The sequence below is a fragment of the Chiloscyllium plagiosum genome, unplaced genomic scaffold (genome assembly GCF_037043375.1).
Source record: "Chiloscyllium plagiosum isolate Xiang-an unplaced genomic scaffold, Cpla_swu_hap1 HiC_scaffold_18, whole genome shotgun sequence".
Taxonomy (NCBI): Eukaryota; Metazoa; Chordata; class Chondrichthyes; order Orectolobiformes; family Hemiscylliidae; genus Chiloscyllium; species Chiloscyllium plagiosum.
Window position 1 is genome coordinate 63,052,538 of NW_028270156.1, and position 17,443 is coordinate 63,069,980.

Sequence of the window (17,443 nt, forward strand, 5' to 3'; positions counted from 1 at the left end):
TGTGAGAGAGAGCGGAGCGTGTGTGAGAGAGAGCGGAGCGTGTGTGAGAGAGAGCGGAGCGTGTGTGAGAGAGAGCGGAGCGTGTGTGAGAGAGAGCGGAGCGTGTGTGAGAGAGAGCGCAGCGTGTGTGAGAGAGAGCGCAGCGTGTGTGAGAGAGAGCGCAGCGTGTGTGAGAGAGAACGCAGCGTGTGTGAGAGAGAACGCAGCGTGTGTGAGAGAGAACGCAGCGTGTGTGAGAGAGAACGCAGCGTGTGTGAGAGAGAACGCAGCGTGTGTGAGAGAGAACGCAGCGTGTGTGAGAGAGAACGCAGCGTGTGTGAGAGAACGCAGCGTGTGTGAGAGAGAGCGGAGCGTGTGTGAGAGAGAGCGGAGCGTGTGTGAGAGAGAGCGGAGCGTGTGTGAGAGAGAGCGGAGCGTGTGTGAGAGAGAGCGGAGCGTGTGTGAGAGAGAGCGGAGTGTGTGAGGGAGGGAGGGGGCATGTATGAGTGAGAGAGAGGGGGCGTGCATGAGTGAGAGAGAGGGGGCGTGCATGAGTGAGAGAGAGGGGGCGTGCATGAGTGAGAGAGAGGGGGCGTGCATGAGTGAGAGAGAGGGGGCGTGCATGAGTGAGAGAGAGGGGGCGTGTATGAGAGAGAGAGGGGCCATGTATGAGAGAGAGAGGGGCCATGTATGAGAGAGAGGGTGTGTGTGTGTGTGTGTGAGAGAGAGCGGAGCGTGTGTGAGAGAGAGCGGAGCGTGTGTGAGAGAGAGCGGAGCGTGTGTGAGAGAGAGCGGAGCGTGTGTGAGAGAGAGCGGAGCGTGTGTGAGAGAGAGCGGAGCGTGTGTGAGAGAGAGCGGAGCGTGTGTGAGAGAGAGCGGAGCGTGTGTGAGAGAGAGCGGAGTGTGTGAGGGAGGGAGGGGGCGTGCATGAGTGAGAGAGAGGTGGCGTGCATGAGTGAGAGAGAGGGGGCGTGTATGAGAGAGAGAGGGGCCATGTATGAGAGAGAGAGGGGCCATGTATGAGAGAGAGAGGGGCCATGTATGAGAGAGAGGGTGTGTGTGTGTGTGAGAGAGAGAGAGGAGAGTGTGAGAGAGAGAGAGGAGAGTGTGAGAGAGAGAGAGGAGATGAGAGAGAGAGGAGAGTGTGAGAGAGAGAGGAGAGTGTGTGTGTGTGAGAGAGAGAGGTGTGTGTGTGAGAGAGAGAGGGATATGTGTGAGAGAGAGAGGGATATGTGTGAGAGAGAGAGGGATATGTGTGAGAGAGAGAGGGATATGTGTGAGAGAGAGAGGGATATGTGTGAGAGAGAGAGGGATATGTGTGAGAGAGAGAGGGATATGTGTGAGAGAGAGAGGGATATGTGTGAGAGAGAGAGGGATATGTGTGAGAGAGAGAGGGATATGTGTGAGAGAGAGAGGGATATGTGTGAGAGAGAGAGGGATATGTGTGAGAGAGAGAGGGATATGTGTGAGAGAGAGAGGGATATGTGTGAGAGAGAGAGGGATATGTGTGAGAGAGAGAGGGATATGTGTGAGAGAGAGAGGGATATGTGTGAGAGAGAGAGGGATATGTGTGAGAGAGAGAGGGATATGTGTGAGAGAGAGAGGGATATGTGTGAGAGAGAGAGGGATATGTGTGAGAGAGAGAGGGATATGTGTGAGAGAGAGAGGGATATGTGTGAGAGAGAGAGGGATATGTGTGAGAGAGAGAGGGATATGTGTGAGAGAGAGAGGGATATGTGTGAGAGAGAGAGGGATATGTGTGAGAGAGAGAGGGATATGTGTGAGAGAGAGAGGGATATGTGTGAGAGAGAGAGGGATATGTGTGAGAGAGAGAGGGATATGTGTGAGAGAGAGAGGGATATGTGTGAGAGAGAGAGGGATATGTGTGAGAGAGAGAGGGATATGTGTGAGAGAGAGAGGGATATGTGTGAGAGAGAGAGGGATATGTGTGAGAGAGAGAGGGATATGTGTGAGAGAGAGAGGGATATGTGTGAGAGTGAGGAGAGTGTGAGAGAGAGGGATTGTGTGAGAGAGAGAGGGAGAGTGTGTGAGAGGGAGAGTGGAGTGAGAGAGTGTGTTGAGAGGAGTTAGTGTGAGAGAGAGGTGTGTGTGAGAGGGAGAGGGGAGTGTGTGAGAGGGAGAGGGGAGTGTGTGAGAGGGAGAGGGGAGTGTGTGAGAGGGAGAGGGGAGTGTGTGAGAGAGAGAGGAGTGTGTGAGAGAGAGAGGAGTGTGTGAGAGAGAGGGGAGTGTGTGAGAGGGAGAGGGGAGTGTGTGAGAGGGAGAGGGGAGTGTGTGAGAGGGAGAGGGGAGTGTGTGAGAGGGAGAGGGGAGTGTGTGAGAGGGAGAGGGGAGTGTGTGAGAGGGAGAGGGGAGTGTGTGAGAGGGAGAGGGGAGTGTGTGAGAGGGAGAGGGGAGTGTGTGAGAGAGAGGGGAGTGTGTGAGAGAGAGGAGAGTGTGTGAGAGAGAGGAGAGTGTGTGAGAGAGAGAGGAGAGTGTGTGTGTGAGAGAGGAGAGTGTGTGTGTGAGAGAGGAGAGTGTGTGTGAGAGAGAGGAGAGTGTGTGTCAGAGAGGCGTGTGTTAGTGTGAGAGAGAGAGGTGTGTGTGTCAGAGAGGCGTGTGTTAGTGTGAGAGGGAGAGGGGAGTGTGCGTGAGGGAGAGGGGAGTGTGCGTGAGGGAGAGGGGAGTGTGCGTGAGGGAGAGGGGAGTGTGCGTGAGGGAGAGGGGAGTGTGTGAGAGAGAGGAGAGTGTGTGAGAGAGAGGAGAGTGTGTGAGAGAGAGAGGAGAGTGTGTGTGTGAGAGAGGAGAGTGTGTGTGTGAGAGAGGAGAGTGTGTGTGTGAGAGAGGAGAGTGTGTGTGAGAGAGTGGAGAGTGTGTGTCAGAGAGGCGTGTGTTAGTGTGAGAGAGAGAGGTGTGTGTGTCAGAGAGGCGTGTGTTAGTGTGAGAGGGAGAGGGGAGTGTGCGTGAGGGAGAGGGGAGTGTGCGTGAGGGAGAGGGGAGTGTGCGTGAGGGAGAGGAGAGTGTGCGTGAGGGAGAGGGGAGTGTGTGAGAGAGAGGAGAGTGTGTGAGAGAGAGGAGAGTGTGTGAGAGAGAGAGGAGAGTGTGTGTGTGAGAGAGGAGAGTGTGTGTGTGAGAGAGGAGAGTGTGTGTGTGAGAGAGGAGAGTGTGTGTGTGAGAGAGGAGAGTGTGTGTGAGAGAGAGGAGAGTGTGTGTCAGAGAGGCGTGTGTTAGTGTGAGAGAGAGAGGTGTGTGTGTCAGAGAGGCGTGTGTTAGTGTGAGAGGGAGAGGGGAGTGTGCGTGAGGGAGAGAGGGGTGTGCGTGAGGGAGAGAGGGGTGTGCGTGAGGGAGAGAGGGGTGTGCGTGAGGGAGAGAGGGGTGTGCGTGAGGGAGAGAGGGGTGTGCGTGAGGGAGAGAGGGGTGTGCGTGAGGGAGAGAGGGGTGTGCGTGAGGGAGAGAGGGGTGTGCGTGAGGGAGAGAGAGAGGGGTGTGCGTGAGAGAGAGAGGGGTGTGCGTGAGGGAGAGAGAGAGGGGTGTGCGTGAGAGAGAGAGAGATGGGTGTGCGTGAGAGAGAGAGAGAGGGGTGTGCGTGAGAGAGAGAGAGAGGGGTGTGCGTGAGAGAGAGAGAGAGATGGGTGTGCGTGAGAGAGAGAGAGATGGGTGTGCGTGAGAGAGAGAGAGAGATGGGTGTGCGTGAGAGAGAGAGAGAGATGGGTGTGCGTGAGAGAGAGAGAGAGAGATGGGTGTGCGTGAGAGAGAGAGATGGGTGTGCGTGAGAGAGAGAGAGAGATGGGTGTGCGTGAGAGAGAGAGAGAGATGGGTGTGCGTGAGAGAGAGAGAGAGAGAGGGGTGTGTGTGAGAGAGAGGGGACTGTGTGTGAGGGAGAGAGAGGGGTGTATGTGATGGAGAGGGGACTGTGTGTGTGAGAGATAGAGAGGGGACTGTGTGTGAGAGAGATAGAGAGGGGACTGTGTGTGTGAGAGATAGAGAGGGGACTGTGTGTGTGAGAGATAGAGAGGGGACTGTGTGTGAGAGAGATAGAGAGGGGACTGTGTGTGTGAGAGATAGAGAGGGGACTGTGTGTGTGAGAGATAGAGAGGGGACTGTGTGTGAGAGAGATAGAGAGGGGACTGTGTGTGAGAGAGATAGAGAGGGGACTGTGTGTGAGAGAGATAGAGAGGGGACTGTGTGTGTGAGAGATAGAGAGGGGACTGTGTGTGTGAGAGATAGAGAGGGGACTGTGTGTGAGAGATAGAGAGGGGACTGTGTGTGAGAGATAGAGAGGGGACTGTGTGTGAGAGATAGAGAGGGGACTGTGTGTGAGAGATAGAGAGGGGACTGTGTGTGAGAGATAGAGAGGGGACTGTGTGTGAGAGATAGAGAGGGGACTGTGTGTGAGAGATAGAGAGGGGACTGTGTGTGAGAGATAGAGAGGGGGTTGTGTGTGAGAGATAGAGAGGGGGTTGTGTGTGAGAGATAGAGAGGGGACTGTGTGTGTGAGAGATAGAGAGGGGACTGTGTGTGTGAGAGATAGAGAGGGGGTTGTGTGTGAGAGATAGAGAGGGGGTTGTGTGTGAGAGATAGAGAGGGGACTGTGTGTGTGAGAGATAGAGAGGGGACTGTGTGTGAGAGAGATAGAGAGGGGGTTGTGTGTGAGAGATAGAGAGGGGGTTGTGTGTGAGAGATAGAGAGGGGGTTGTGTGTGAGAGATAGAGAGGGGGTTGTGTGTGAGAGATAGAGAGGGGGTGTGTGAGAGAGATTCAGAGGGGTGTGTGTGAGAGAGAGAGAGGGGTGTGTGAGAGAGAGAGAGAGGGGTGTGTGAGAGAGAGAGAGAGGGGTGTGTGAGAGAGAGAGAGAGGGGTGTGTGAGAGAGAGAGAGGGGTGTGTGAGAGAGAGGGGTGTGTGTGTGAGAGAGAGAGGGGGGGTGTGAGAGAGAGAGGGGGGGGTGTGAGAGAGAGAGGGGGTGTGTGAGAGAGAGAGCGGGTGTGTGAGAGAGAGAGCGGGTGTGTGAGAGAGAGAGCGGGTGTGTGAGAGAGAGAGCGGGTGTGTGAGAGAGAGAGCGGGTGTGTGAGAGAGAGAGCGGGTATGTGAGAGAGAGAGCGGGTGTGTGAGAGAGAGAGCGGGTGTGTGAGAGAGAGAGCGGGTGTGTGAGAGAGAGAGGGGGTGTGTGAGAGAGAGAGCGGGTGTGTGAGAGAGAGAGCGGGTGTGTGAGAGAGAGAGCGGGTGTGTGAGAGAGAGAGCGGGTGTGTGAGAGAGAGAGCGGGTGTGTGAGAGAGAGAGCGGGTATGTGAGAGAGAGAGCGGGTGTGTGAGAGAGAGAGCGGGTGTGTGAGAGAGAGAGCGGGTGTGTGAGAGAGAGAGCGGGTGTGTGAGAGAGAGAGCGGGTGTGTGAGAGAGAGAGCGGGTGTGTGAGAGAGAGAGCGGGTGTGTGAGAGAGAGAGCGGGTGTGTGAGAGAGAGAGCGGGTGTGTGAGAGAGAGAGGGGGGGTGTGAGAGAGAGAGGGGGGTGTGAGAGAGAGAGGGGGGTGTGAGAGAGAGAGGGGGGTGTGAGAGAGAGGGGGGGGTGTGAGAGAGAGGGGGGGGGTGTGAGAGAGAGGGGGGGGGTGTGAGAGAGAGGGGGGGGGTGAGAGAGAGAGGGGGGGGTGAAAGAGAGAGAGAGGGGGGGTGAGAGAGAGAGGGGGGGTGAGAGAGAGAGGGGGGGTGAGAGAGAGAGGGGGGGTGAGAGAGAGAGAGAGGGGGGTGAGAGAGAGAGAGGGGGTGAGAGAGAGAGAGGGGTGAGAGAGAGAGAGGGGGGTGAGAGAGAGAGAGAGAGGGGGGTGAGAGAGAGAGAGAGGGGGGTGTGCGTGAGAGAGGGGTGTGCGTGAGAGAGAGAGGGGTGTGCGTGAGAGAGAGAGAGGGGTGTGCGTGAGAGAGGGGTGTGCGTGAGAGGGGGGTGTGCGTGAGAGGGGGGTGTGCGTGAGAGAGAGAGAGGGGTGTGCGTGAGAGAGAGAGGGGGGTGTGCGTGAGAGAGAGAGGGGGGTGTGCGTGAGAGAGAGAGGGGGGTGTGCGTGAGAGAGAGAGGGGATGTGCGTGAGAGGGAGATGGAGCATGTGAGGGAGAGAGGTGTGTTTGATAGAGACAGAGAGGGTATGGGTGTGTGTGTGTGTGTGTGTGAGAGAGAGAGAGAGACAGATGACGTGTGTGTGTGTTTGTGTGAGAAAGAGGTGGGGGCATGTGTGAGAGAGAGAGGGAGAGGGGGCCTGTGTATAAGGGACAGGAGTGTGTGTGTGAGTGAGAGAGGGAGAGGGCACATGTGTGAGAGAGAGGGAGAGGGGGCCTGTGTATCAGGGAAAGGGGTATGCGTGTGAGAGAGGGAGAGGGCGCATGTGTGAGAGAGAGGGAGAGGGGGGCTTGTGAATAATGGACAGGGGATGTGAGGGAGAGCGGGCTGTGTAAGTGTGAAGGAGAGGGGGAGTGTGAGAGAGAGAGGGAGAGGGGACTTGTGTGTGAGGGAGGGGTGTGTGTGAGAGAGAGAGGGTGTGATAGAAAAAGAGTGAATGAGTGTTTCTAAGAAAGGCTGTGTGTGTGTCTGTGTGAGAGAGAGAGAGATGCGAGATGAGAGAAGGAGGTGACTACCCTTTCCTATCACTTGGCTGTCTCTGACCCTTCCCTTGCAGTGGCCCAGCAGGTAACCAGGCTGGGAATGGGGAATCCCGGATGTCCTTACCACTCACACCCACATCCCAGTGAGGAATCAAACATTTAGTTAAGAACCTGAACTAAAATATGATGTCAGAGCAAAACTGGAAGTGTCACCAACCAGACCAAACCTGGGAGAGGCCTGTGTGAGGTTAGAGAGAAACTGGGAAGTGAGGGTGGGGGTGGGAATGGGCCAGGAATCTAACTGTACCAAATGGTAGGCTACTGCCTCTGAAATCTCAGCCCAGAATTAAATACAATGCTCTGGTTCCCACACAGTCCCCCCAGCCACTGCCAATCTGCAATCCCCACACACAAACATGCATCGCCATCAGCTGTAGCCAATGCCAAAAAGGGGGAGTGGGTTGACGGAGAGAGAGAGAGAGAGAGCTGTTCCCACTTTGTCAATGATCCAGAGATAAGGTGATCTCTGCAGGTCTGCAATGGGCGGGCATACGGAGTGTGCACTGTGTTAGGGTGTGTGGTGACTGGCCAAGGGCACTGGCTGGCACACATATCCGGAAAGGTCTGTCCCAGCGGGGGGGGGGGGGGGGGGGGTCGGGGGGGGTTGGTTCCACTGTGGGATCCAATAAGAATCTGTTTGAATTCAGGACCTCCGCTGTTGTCCGTCCTCCCCTGGTGCTGCCAACAGGGTGTGTGTTTGTTTACCAGGTGTCGCCATTCACTGGGGTGGTCTCACTGTCACCCACAGAGTTGGCCTCTGCACCTTGGTGGGAGGGAAACTGATGAACGTGGAGTGAGCCCTCCTTTCTGAGGGGAGTCCAGAGTGATGAGAGATCTGGTGTTCTATGCTCCCACCTTCCCCAGCCCCTACAACCCACAGAATAGCGACCACTCCCCTCCTGGAGCTTCACATATCTTACACTCAGCGGCTTGCTTACCCAGAGAGCGCCTGAGCCGGCCGGTGAGAAGGGGGTGGGTCAAACTCCTGAAATTTATAGCCGACACAACCCTAACCACTCTTCAATAAGAAGCGTTTGGAAACGAATTAAAACCCGGGCATTTAAAACAAAACTCGCAACGTGACACTCTGAAGATCATCAACTTGATATGATTTGGAGATTAGTGGTTGATATCAACTTGATATAGAGGGATGCTACAATTTTTTTTATTGTAAACTTCCAATCACCGACAGCACAAAACAAACCTCCCAATTACCTTTAAAAAAAACCCCACTTCTTCCCGTTTCTCGGGCCCAACGGTCACACATTCAAAAAGGCGAGTTTTGTTTCTAATATTAACTTGGCTGCAAATATCATTCCGCATTCTAGTTTGAGTTACTCTCCAAACCCTGACATCCTGCAGAGTTTCAAACGCGAGCCCAGTTACACTTGTCAACCTGAGTTCCCCGATGTTGCTAATCCAGCTCTCTGCAGAGTTGCTTCTGGCAGGCTGGAGTATGGTTTCTACTTTGGCTTGGACGCTATCTCTCCCGATAGGTCTATTCAATGCACAACTATGTGGGCGTGATACCATTGATGGTACAATACACAGCAAGCATCTCATCCATTCCCAAACACACAGGCGCAAATTTACACACCCTCCTGTTATAAAATCGTATACCCAATTCCAACGGCCCTTTAAATGTTTTTTTTTCCCAAAAGGGGTACTTTAGAAACAAAAACAAAAAAAAACACTGCTGGGAATCAGATATAAATTGCTGGAAAAGAACTGTCCTGAGTAAGGGTCGCTGGACCTGAAACGTCTCGCCCCTTAGATGTTGCCAGACCTGCTGAGCTTTTCCAGCAATTTCCGTCTTTGTAACATCAAATAAGAAACAAGTTCGTTTTATATTCAATATTCAAGCAATATTCTGTGAAAGGGGCTTACACTTAATTATAGTGAAAAAGTAACCTGCCCCAGATTTTTCAGCCAGTTGTTTTGATAGACCGGTCCATCTCCGAGCCACTAAAACAAACAAACAGCTTTTATTTAAAAACGAAATAACCGCGGATACTGTAAATTAGGTACAAAAAAAACCCAGAAATTGCTGGAAAAGCTCAGAAGGTCTGGCAGCATCCGTGGAGAGAAATCAAGAGTTAACGTTTCGGGTCGAATGGACCTTTGTCCGCACAGATTGCTGAGCTTTTCCAGCAATTCCTATCTTTGTAACTTCAGAAAACAACACTCGTTCGCTCGTACTCCAGTCAAGAAACAACCTGGGAGAGGCGCTTAATTACAATGAGGAGAAACCTGTCCCAGATTTGTAGCCAGCTGTTCGACAGACCGGTCCATTTCAGAGTAACTTAAAACAAACAAACAACTTTTATTTTCACGAGCAGCTTTTGGTGGTGAAGTTTACTTCCAGCCAGCACTGCAAGCTCAAGAGGTTTCAGCGCAGCGAGGGCTGAGGAGTTGTGTGAATGAATGAATGAACGTCTTTAGGCAATGCACGGACAGCTCAGAGTAGGGGGAAACTCACCGCGTCCATAGGCGATGTGCAGCTTAAGCGCCCGGCCACTCTTGAGCACGGCGACGTGCAGGTACGTGAACCAGATGCCGAAGGTGAGCAGGACCAGCACCAGCAGCAGTTTGAACTGTTTGCGGATCTTCTTGACGGGGAAGCGCCACATCCTTTTCTTCTTCAGTGGGGGTGCAGCAGCAGCAGCCGCCGCCGGGAGCCCATCTCCCTCTGCACTGCCGGTGGAGGGAGAAAGACACACACTCACAAGAGAGACCCAGAGAAGGGAAGACAGCGGCGGAGCTTCCAACCCCCTCCGCTCTCTCTCTCTCTGGCAGCAGCCGCCCTTCTGTATTCAAACACACACCCCCTCCCCTCCCCACCCCACCCCACCCCACCCCCCTGCTCACTTTGCTCACGGCCGCCACCACATCTTTCAAAGCGGTGCCCGCCCTGTCATTCACTCGGAGAAGGCAGATGGGTAAGTCATTGGTCTGCCAGGCGGGGCTGTGTGTGCATCCCTCTCTCCACTAGCCCCCTGCTCTAACCTCTTACTGTGCGTATGTGTGTCTCCGCCCGGCGCCCCTCTACCAAACCCTGCCGAAAAATGCTACATCTTCGGCTCCTCGCGCCCACCAACCGCGCGTCACCGCCCGCTCACGGCCAATAGAACGCCAGAGACGACCGAACAGGCAGCGGCCCGCACCAATCGGAGTGAGGGGAAGGCGGGACCTGACGGTGCCATCAGGTTAGGTTGCATCCTCCCACTTTCAGCACGGTGACAGCTACTAGCGGACTGGACCATTACAGCGGGTAGGGGGGAAATCAACCGCAGAATGTGAACTCAGTTGTCCCTGTTGGAAGAGAACGAAGGTTTAATTTCAAAACTACCTATTCGTACTTTTTACCGTTTATGTCGTTAGGAATAGGGTTCATTTTTTTAATGATAGTTGCAGTTCCTTTTGTTCTCCTGCAAGAAATTCCCCCAAAACGCACTGTTTAAAGTACCAGGTAAATCCGAGGACAATGCAGCATTCATCAGGCAGGACGTTTACTTGAAAGTAAACTTGTTTCTTTTGCAAAAAGTTAAAAAGAAAACCCAAAATATGAAAATGCGCAAGTTCAACAAAATAAAACTTTAACGTTCCTTCCCTCCCTATTACTTTTATCTATTCGTCTTTTGTGGAACGCGGATATACCGTTCGCTTTTTAACTTTTGGGACAAAATTTGCAAGAAAACGGACTTGTGTTTATGTAGCCCCCTTCACCATCGCAGGATGGCTCCTGCCAGTCGAAGAAGTTACTTTTGAAGTGTTCTAATGTGCCAGTTTTGCACACAACAAAGCTTCATAAACAGCAATGTCATAATGAGCAAGACGCATATTCAAATCAGAATAAGAAGAAATTGCTGGATGAGCAATATTTTAGTCACGTTGAAAGAAATGGAGACAACACACTTGTTCTTCAAAATCCTCCCACAGTACATTTGAAGAGAAATGTCGGAGCCTGAGGGTTACATTTAGAAGAGGATATTTGTGACAGTGTGTCTTTGTGGATGGACGTGCTCAACTCCTGAGCCTACCCGGTTTGACTGGAAGAGGCAATGAGCCACGGCTGATATTTAAACTATTTCAGTCTCTAAATTGGCAAAAAGAAAAGCAGAGCTTTGGATTGTGGGAGTGGGCGCTAGGAATGAGAAAGGTGTGGTATCACCTTCACGAAAGTTGAAGGAGGGTGAAGAAAGGAGGAAGGCCTGGGGCAGCTGTTGATCATTTCCGCCCGTTGCAAGGTGGGCTAAGATAAATATAAAATAACTTCATCAAAGAACTGCACAATTAAAGTGCCACCATCTATTACTTCAAAAAAACGCAGCAGCCTGGTGTTAGTCAGCCTTTGGAAACTACAGTCTCTGCAGTGAGAAAGGAGCTGGAACTCATACTTTAAATCCAATGCTCACAGGCCTACAACCTACCAAGAACAGCATGAATGCTGCAACTCGGACGTTAGAACCCAAAATGTTCATCTTAAAAGACCCAGGATAGCCTCCTTCTGAGCTGCACGCAGTTGGAATTTTTTTTGGTGAGGAATACTTGAGTCAATTCTGCTTCATTATTGATTCTGTCTTCCGCCTACAAATAAAACAACGTGTGATATTTAAGAGTTGCAAAAGTAGTTTCTGATTTAAGTGCTTACTGTTCAAAAAAAAAATCTGGCCCTATTTCCTCCACGGTAACATGCTAGTCCGGATGTAACAAGCTTATTAACCCCCAGAGTAACCTTTCCTCATATTGAAGCGGATCTCTCACCTATTTTGAGGTTAAAATGTAAAAGAATATAGGAAACCTGTCGCGTGTCTTAACGCACACAGCAGCTGTATATTTAGGAATCTCATTCCCACAAAGTCCGCACGGTTAATGACCCAGAGTGCACTCTTCATTTCCTCTTGGCTGACCGGCAGAAAGTGAATCCAATTCTGGAGAAAACGTGTTGCTGACTGAAAGGGAATCAGGGTTCAGCGTTGAGAAAGTGGCTTGTTTTCTTCTTACAAAACGCGGCGTACAAACTGCACACCTCCGCTGGTATAAAACAACAAGGTTAATGTAACCAGCGGCTCCAACTCGCCGCCGGTTCAGTTCTCAACGCCTCCCCGCTTAGAACATGCCTGCATTGGAGTGGCGCCTCACAAAATCATTTCAAGCAATTGAGTTCTGAGGAAGGGTCACTGGACCCGAAATGTTAACTCTGCTTCCTCTCCGTAGATGCTGCCAAGACATGCTGAGCTTTGCCAGCAATTGCTGTCCCTGTTTCTGATCTCCAGCACCCGCAGTTCTTTCGGTTTTGATGAAGTAATTCTCTGGCCTTTTTCTCTAGCTGCTGTGGGACTGGCTAGCTTTCGGAGCTGGACGGAAGTGGGTACTGCAGATGCTGGAGACCAGAATCAAGATTAGAGTGGCGCTGGAAAAGCGCAGCTGGTCAGGCAGCATCCAAGGAGCAGGAAAATCGATGTTTTGGGCAAAGGCCCTTCATCAGGAACTAGCTTTCGGAGCTAGTGAAGGAGCTCCTGATGAAGGAGCAGCGCTCCGAAAACCTTTGCTTCCAAATAAAGCCGTTGGACTATAACCTGGTGTTGTGTGATTTTTAACATGGTTGTGGTAGACAAAATTACGAAGGGTACAACTAGAGTAGACAGGAGAGTTGGCAGAGAGTTTAAAACCCAGAGGCTAAGTGTCATAGAGTCATAGAGATGTACAGCATGGAAACAAACCCTTCGGTCCGACCCGTCCATGCCGACCAGATATCCCAACCCAATCTAGTCCCACCTGCCAGCACCCGGCCCATATCCCTCCAAACCCTTCCTATTCATATACCCATCCAAATGCCTCTTAAATGTTGCAATTGTACCAGCCTCCACCACTTCATCTGGCACCTCATCCATACGCGGACCACCCTCTGCGTGAAAAAGTTGCCCTTAGGTCACTTTTATATCTTTCCCCTCTCACCCTAAACCTCCATTCAGTCCACTCCGCCACTCAATCACGGCTAATGGGTATTTCAACTCCACTTACCCGCACTTTCCCCAGCCCTTAATTCCTTGCGAGATCAAGAATTTATCAATCTCTGCCTTGAAGTCATTTAACATCCCAGCCTCCACTGCGCTCCTTGGCAATGAATTCCACAGGCCCACCACTCTCTGGCTGAAGAAATGTCTCCTCATTTCCGTTCTAAATTGACCCCCTCTCTAATTCTAAGGCTGTGACTAAGAGTACTCGTCTCCCCGCCTGATGGAAACAATTTCCCAGTCTCCTGAAGAAGGGCTTATGCCCGAAACGTCGATTCTCCTGTTCCTTGGATGCTGCCTGACCTGCTGCGCTTTTCCAGCAACACATTTTCAGCTCTGATCTCCAGCATCTGCAGTTCTCTCTTTCTCAGCCATGCATTATCTTGTAACATTGGAAGGAAGATAGTATTTGGGTCAGCACGGACAAGATGGAGCAAATAGCCACCGGTTGTGCTGTTATTGTTTCTATGGTTCTGTCTACAGGTCCTGAAGTGTGTATTAAAAGAAGCTGCCGACTATGTACCCGCGTTGATAAGACCCTCGTCGGCTTATCCTATTCTCCCTCCTGTACTGACCGCCTACCTGGGACCAGAGAGGGGTTGCAACTTGGATTTTCTATCCACGCGATTTCCAACCTCCCACCTCACCCCCGTTATATCTGAATAAAAAAGACCAAGGCGCAACAGGCAGAGAGAACCGAAGCAGAACTCTGCAGTAAAGTGTTGCTGTCAATGCTTGTGTGACACCTGCCGGCGATCCCGCTCTGAGCTGAAATGAATTATTTGCACCAGTCCACACTTGCGCACCTCCCCACCCCCTCCCCACTCCAGCTCAGCTCCCTCCTTGTCGTGCACGCGTTTGAAAAGTTCGCCTTTCCGTTAAAAAAGATCTACACGGTGAATAAAGTTGGAGTGAGCTGTCACGTAGTCTCGCGTCCTTGCAGAAATGTGACCAGTTGGCAGCAAAGTCAAAGTTGTTTCCATCTCTAACCTCTTCCTGACACACTGCCCGCTCTGCCCACAGACGCCAGCTGAGTATTTCCAGCATCTCCCATCATACTTTGGAACCCAGCGATAATAAAATCAGAATCTTCCGGGCTCTGTTGAAACCACAGAACTCAGCTGATCGAAACTAGTCCTCCCCGCCGAGGATTTGCCCCAAGTACCTTCCCTCCCTGCCCTCTGCCATCCAAATTATTCCGAAAACCTCCAATGTTCTCGAAATGTAAAGGAATCCGTCCCGTTGAATCTGTTTGTGAACGTGAAGCAAACAGAAATGAATGAGTAGGCAGCACCCGCTGTTCCGGATGCAGGCTATGTGCAGTTTTACTTGTCAAATTAAAAGCGTTGCTGCACAGTGACACGGGGAGATTGCAATAGCTGGGTTTTTTTTTTTGCTGGGTTTGAGCTTATCCAAAGGCAACATCGTCCAGCTCCTATTATCAATATTTTCCAGCTTTCTCCTGTATATGTAACACCTTCCAGATGAAAGGCAGTGCAGAAACCGGGCAGTGTAAGTTTTGAGAGGGTTAATTTTGCGAGCTTGGTGATTGTGATTGGAAGAGTCCCTGAATGCATCTTATCCCCCACATCATTGGGGTGAGCAAAAAATACCCTCGAGAAACTCGAAGATTTAAAGCAATTAAAGCAACGCTCACCCAAGACATTGGAAGACTCATTTTAATTGATGATAAGCGAAAGGAAAAGCCCTCTTTATGACTCTAAACACAATTGGGGGCAACATTGGGGCGGCATGGTGGCTCAGTGGTTAGCACTGCTGCCTCACTAGCTCCAGGTTCGATTCCAGCCTCCGCCGACTGTCTCCCTGCGTCTGATCCGGTTTCCTCCCACAGTCACAAAAGATGTGCCGCTGAATTGGCCATAGTGATAGTCAGAAGGAAATGGGTCTGGGTGGGTTACTCTTCGGAGGGGGGGGGTGTGGACTGGTTGGGCTGAAGGGCCTGTTTTCACACTGTAGGGAATCTAATCTAAAGGCCTTGGCGTGTCCTCCATTTACTGATTCTCGAATGGCCTATTCCTGCATCTATTGACTAAGACTATGCCCTCTCATTCTAGAGTCTCCCATGAGGGGAAACACTGTCAAGCCCCTTAAGAATCTAATATGTTTCTTTGAGATCAGCTGTCTCATAAGCGTAGATTAAATTCCCTCCAGTATGTAAACAGGCCCTTCAGCCCAACAAGTCCACACCGACCCTCCAAAAAGCATCCCACCCAGACCCATTCCCCTACCCTATATTTACCTCTGACTAATGTACCTAAAACTACAGGTAATTTAGCACAGCCAATTCACCTGACCTGCTCATCTTTTGGATTGTGGGAGGAAACCCACACAGACACGGGGAGAATGTGTAAACTCCACGCAGCCGGTCGTCCGAGGCTGGAATTGAACCTGGGTCCCTGGTGCTGTGACGCAACAGTGCTAACCACTGAGCCACTCTAAAAGACAGTCCTCCAGGGATCTCTGAAATCATCCTATTCAACCATGTTATTCCACACCTTTGGTGCAGGTTGGAGTTGAACCCAGACCTTCTGGTCCAGAGGAAGGGACACTAGCATTGCACCACAAGGTCCAACTGTTGACAATGAATCTATCTGCCTTTTGATTGCATCCTGACATATATTGGACACAGTCAAAATTATAGACTCATATAGCACGGAAACAGACGCTTCGGTCCAACTATTCCATGCCGAACATAATCCCAAACTAAGATAGTCCCACGTGCCTGCCCCTGCAATATATCCCTCCAAATCTTTCCTATTCATGAACTTATCCAAATGCCTTTTAAACATTGTAACTTTGCCTGCATCCAGGACTGCCTCAGGAAGTTCATTCCACACTATCACCTCCAGTGGATTTGGTTAGTATGTGGTACACACCCAGGGACAAAAATCTAATGAGATTCAAAATGCACAAAATCACCCTTTCTTGTCTGCCTCTTTCAGCTTTTCATGGCAATCTTCCAGTCAGTGTATCCTTGCTTTTCAGAACTCTTTCCAAACCATTTACCTCATTACCTTTTGTCCTTCCATTAAAAACTACTTAAAAGCTATCTCTTTGACCAAGTGCAACTCCTCCAATTTTCCCAAGTTTGACCCAATCCTGCACAAAGTAGACCACTTGATTGAAGATAACAAAGGGACCTTGATCAAATGGGCCAGTGGGTTGAAAAATAGCAGATGGAGTTCAATTTGGATAAATGTGAGGTATTGCATTTTGGTGCAACAAACAGGGGCAGGGCTTATACAATTAATGGTATGGCCCTGGGAAATGTTGTATAACAGAGGGACCTAAGGGTTCAGGTACATAATTCTTTGGAGTTTGTGTCACATATAGACAGGGAGGAGAAAGTGAGGAGGTTAAAAAAGCATGCTTGCTTTCATTGCTCAGTCCTTTGAGTATAGCAGTTGGGAAGTCATGTTGAGAATGTACAGAACATTAGTGAGGCCTCTTCTGGAGCACTGTGTTCAGTTCTGGTCACCCAGTTATAGGAAGGATATTATTAAGTGAGAGAGGGTTCAGAAGAGATTGACAAGGATATTGCCAAGTATCTGGATTAGTGGTGCTGGAAAAGCACAGCAGTTCAGGCAGCATCCGGGGAGCAGTAAAATCGATTTTTTGGGCAAAAGCCCTTCATCAGGAATACATTGCCAGGTATGGAAGGTTTGAGTTATAAAGAAAAGCTGGATGGGCTGGGATGTCTTTCACCGGAGTGTAGGAGATTGAGGGATGACCTTATGGAGTTTATAAAATCATGAAGGGTATAGGTAAGGTTAATGATGGGTGTCTTTTCTCTTGGATAGGGGTTTCAAGATCAAGAGGGGCATATTTTTAAGATGAAAGGAGAGAGATTTTAAAAAAGGGCGTGAGAAGCAATTTATTTACACAGAGGGTGGTGCGCTTGTGGAATGTACTTCTTGAGGAAGTGGTTAGATACAGGTATAGTTATAACATTTGATAGACATGTATAAGATAAGTTTCAAAGGAAAGGAAATAGGAAAGATTCACAGGGATTTGGGCCAGGAGGAGGCAGGTGGGATGAGTATAGTTTGGAATTATGTTCGGCATGAACTGGTTGAACCAAAGCGTCTGTTTCAGTGCTATATAACTGTATGACATTATGACAGCACATCCATTCCTTCCACCTCTGATGCATAGTAGCAGCAGTGTGTACCATCTACAAGATGCACTGCAGAAATCCCCAAAGCATCTTAGAAACAATCTTCCCAACCCACAACCACTACTTGCCAGAAGGACAAGGCCACAGATATTTGGGAGCACAACCACCTGCAAGTTCCTTTCCAAGCCAATCACCATCCTGACTTGGAAATATATCCTTCAGTGTCACTGGATCAAAGTCCACCGTAATAGTATTGTACGTGTACCTACACCAAATGGACTGCAACAGTTCAAGATGATAGTTCATCACCACCTTCTCAGGGTAACTAGAGCTGGGAAATAAATGCTCACCCCAATGCCCTGAATGAATTTTTCAAAATGAGGATTAAGAGAAATAAGTAGTCTAGAATTCTAACTCATGACTTTGCAGTTTTGTGATCAAATAAAAGATTTAGATCTTGGTTGATGTGTCATAAAAAGAAACAACCAAAATATTTATCTGTTCCCTTCATTCCATTTTCAAGACCTATCACTATATATACTTTATCCAAGATGTGCTTTACATATATGTAATGCAATCTCCAACAGTGCTGAATACGATTTGGATTCCTAGCATTTCCTGTATTGCAACTGAGATCCCACTTTAAAATCCTTCTTTGGCTATACAGTGCTTTCA

General features: G+C 50.3%; 1 protein-coding gene across 1 annotated transcript in view; it reads right to left on the reverse strand.

Annotated features, from left to right (window-relative positions):
• Positions 1-9,404, reverse strand: part of LOC122557945 (N-acetyl-beta-glucosaminyl-glycoprotein 4-beta-N-acetylgalactosaminyltransferase 1-like) — a 727,525-nt gene extending 718,121 nt beyond the window's left edge. Inside the window, exon 1 of the mRNA XM_043706193.2 lies at positions 9,093-9,404. Coding sequence (XP_043562128.2) covers positions 9,093-9,243 — 151 coding nt within the window. The 5' untranslated portion in view covers positions 9,244-9,404. The remainder of the gene's footprint in view (positions 1-9,092) is intronic.
• Between the last annotated feature and the right edge of the window lie 8,039 nt (positions 9,405-17,443).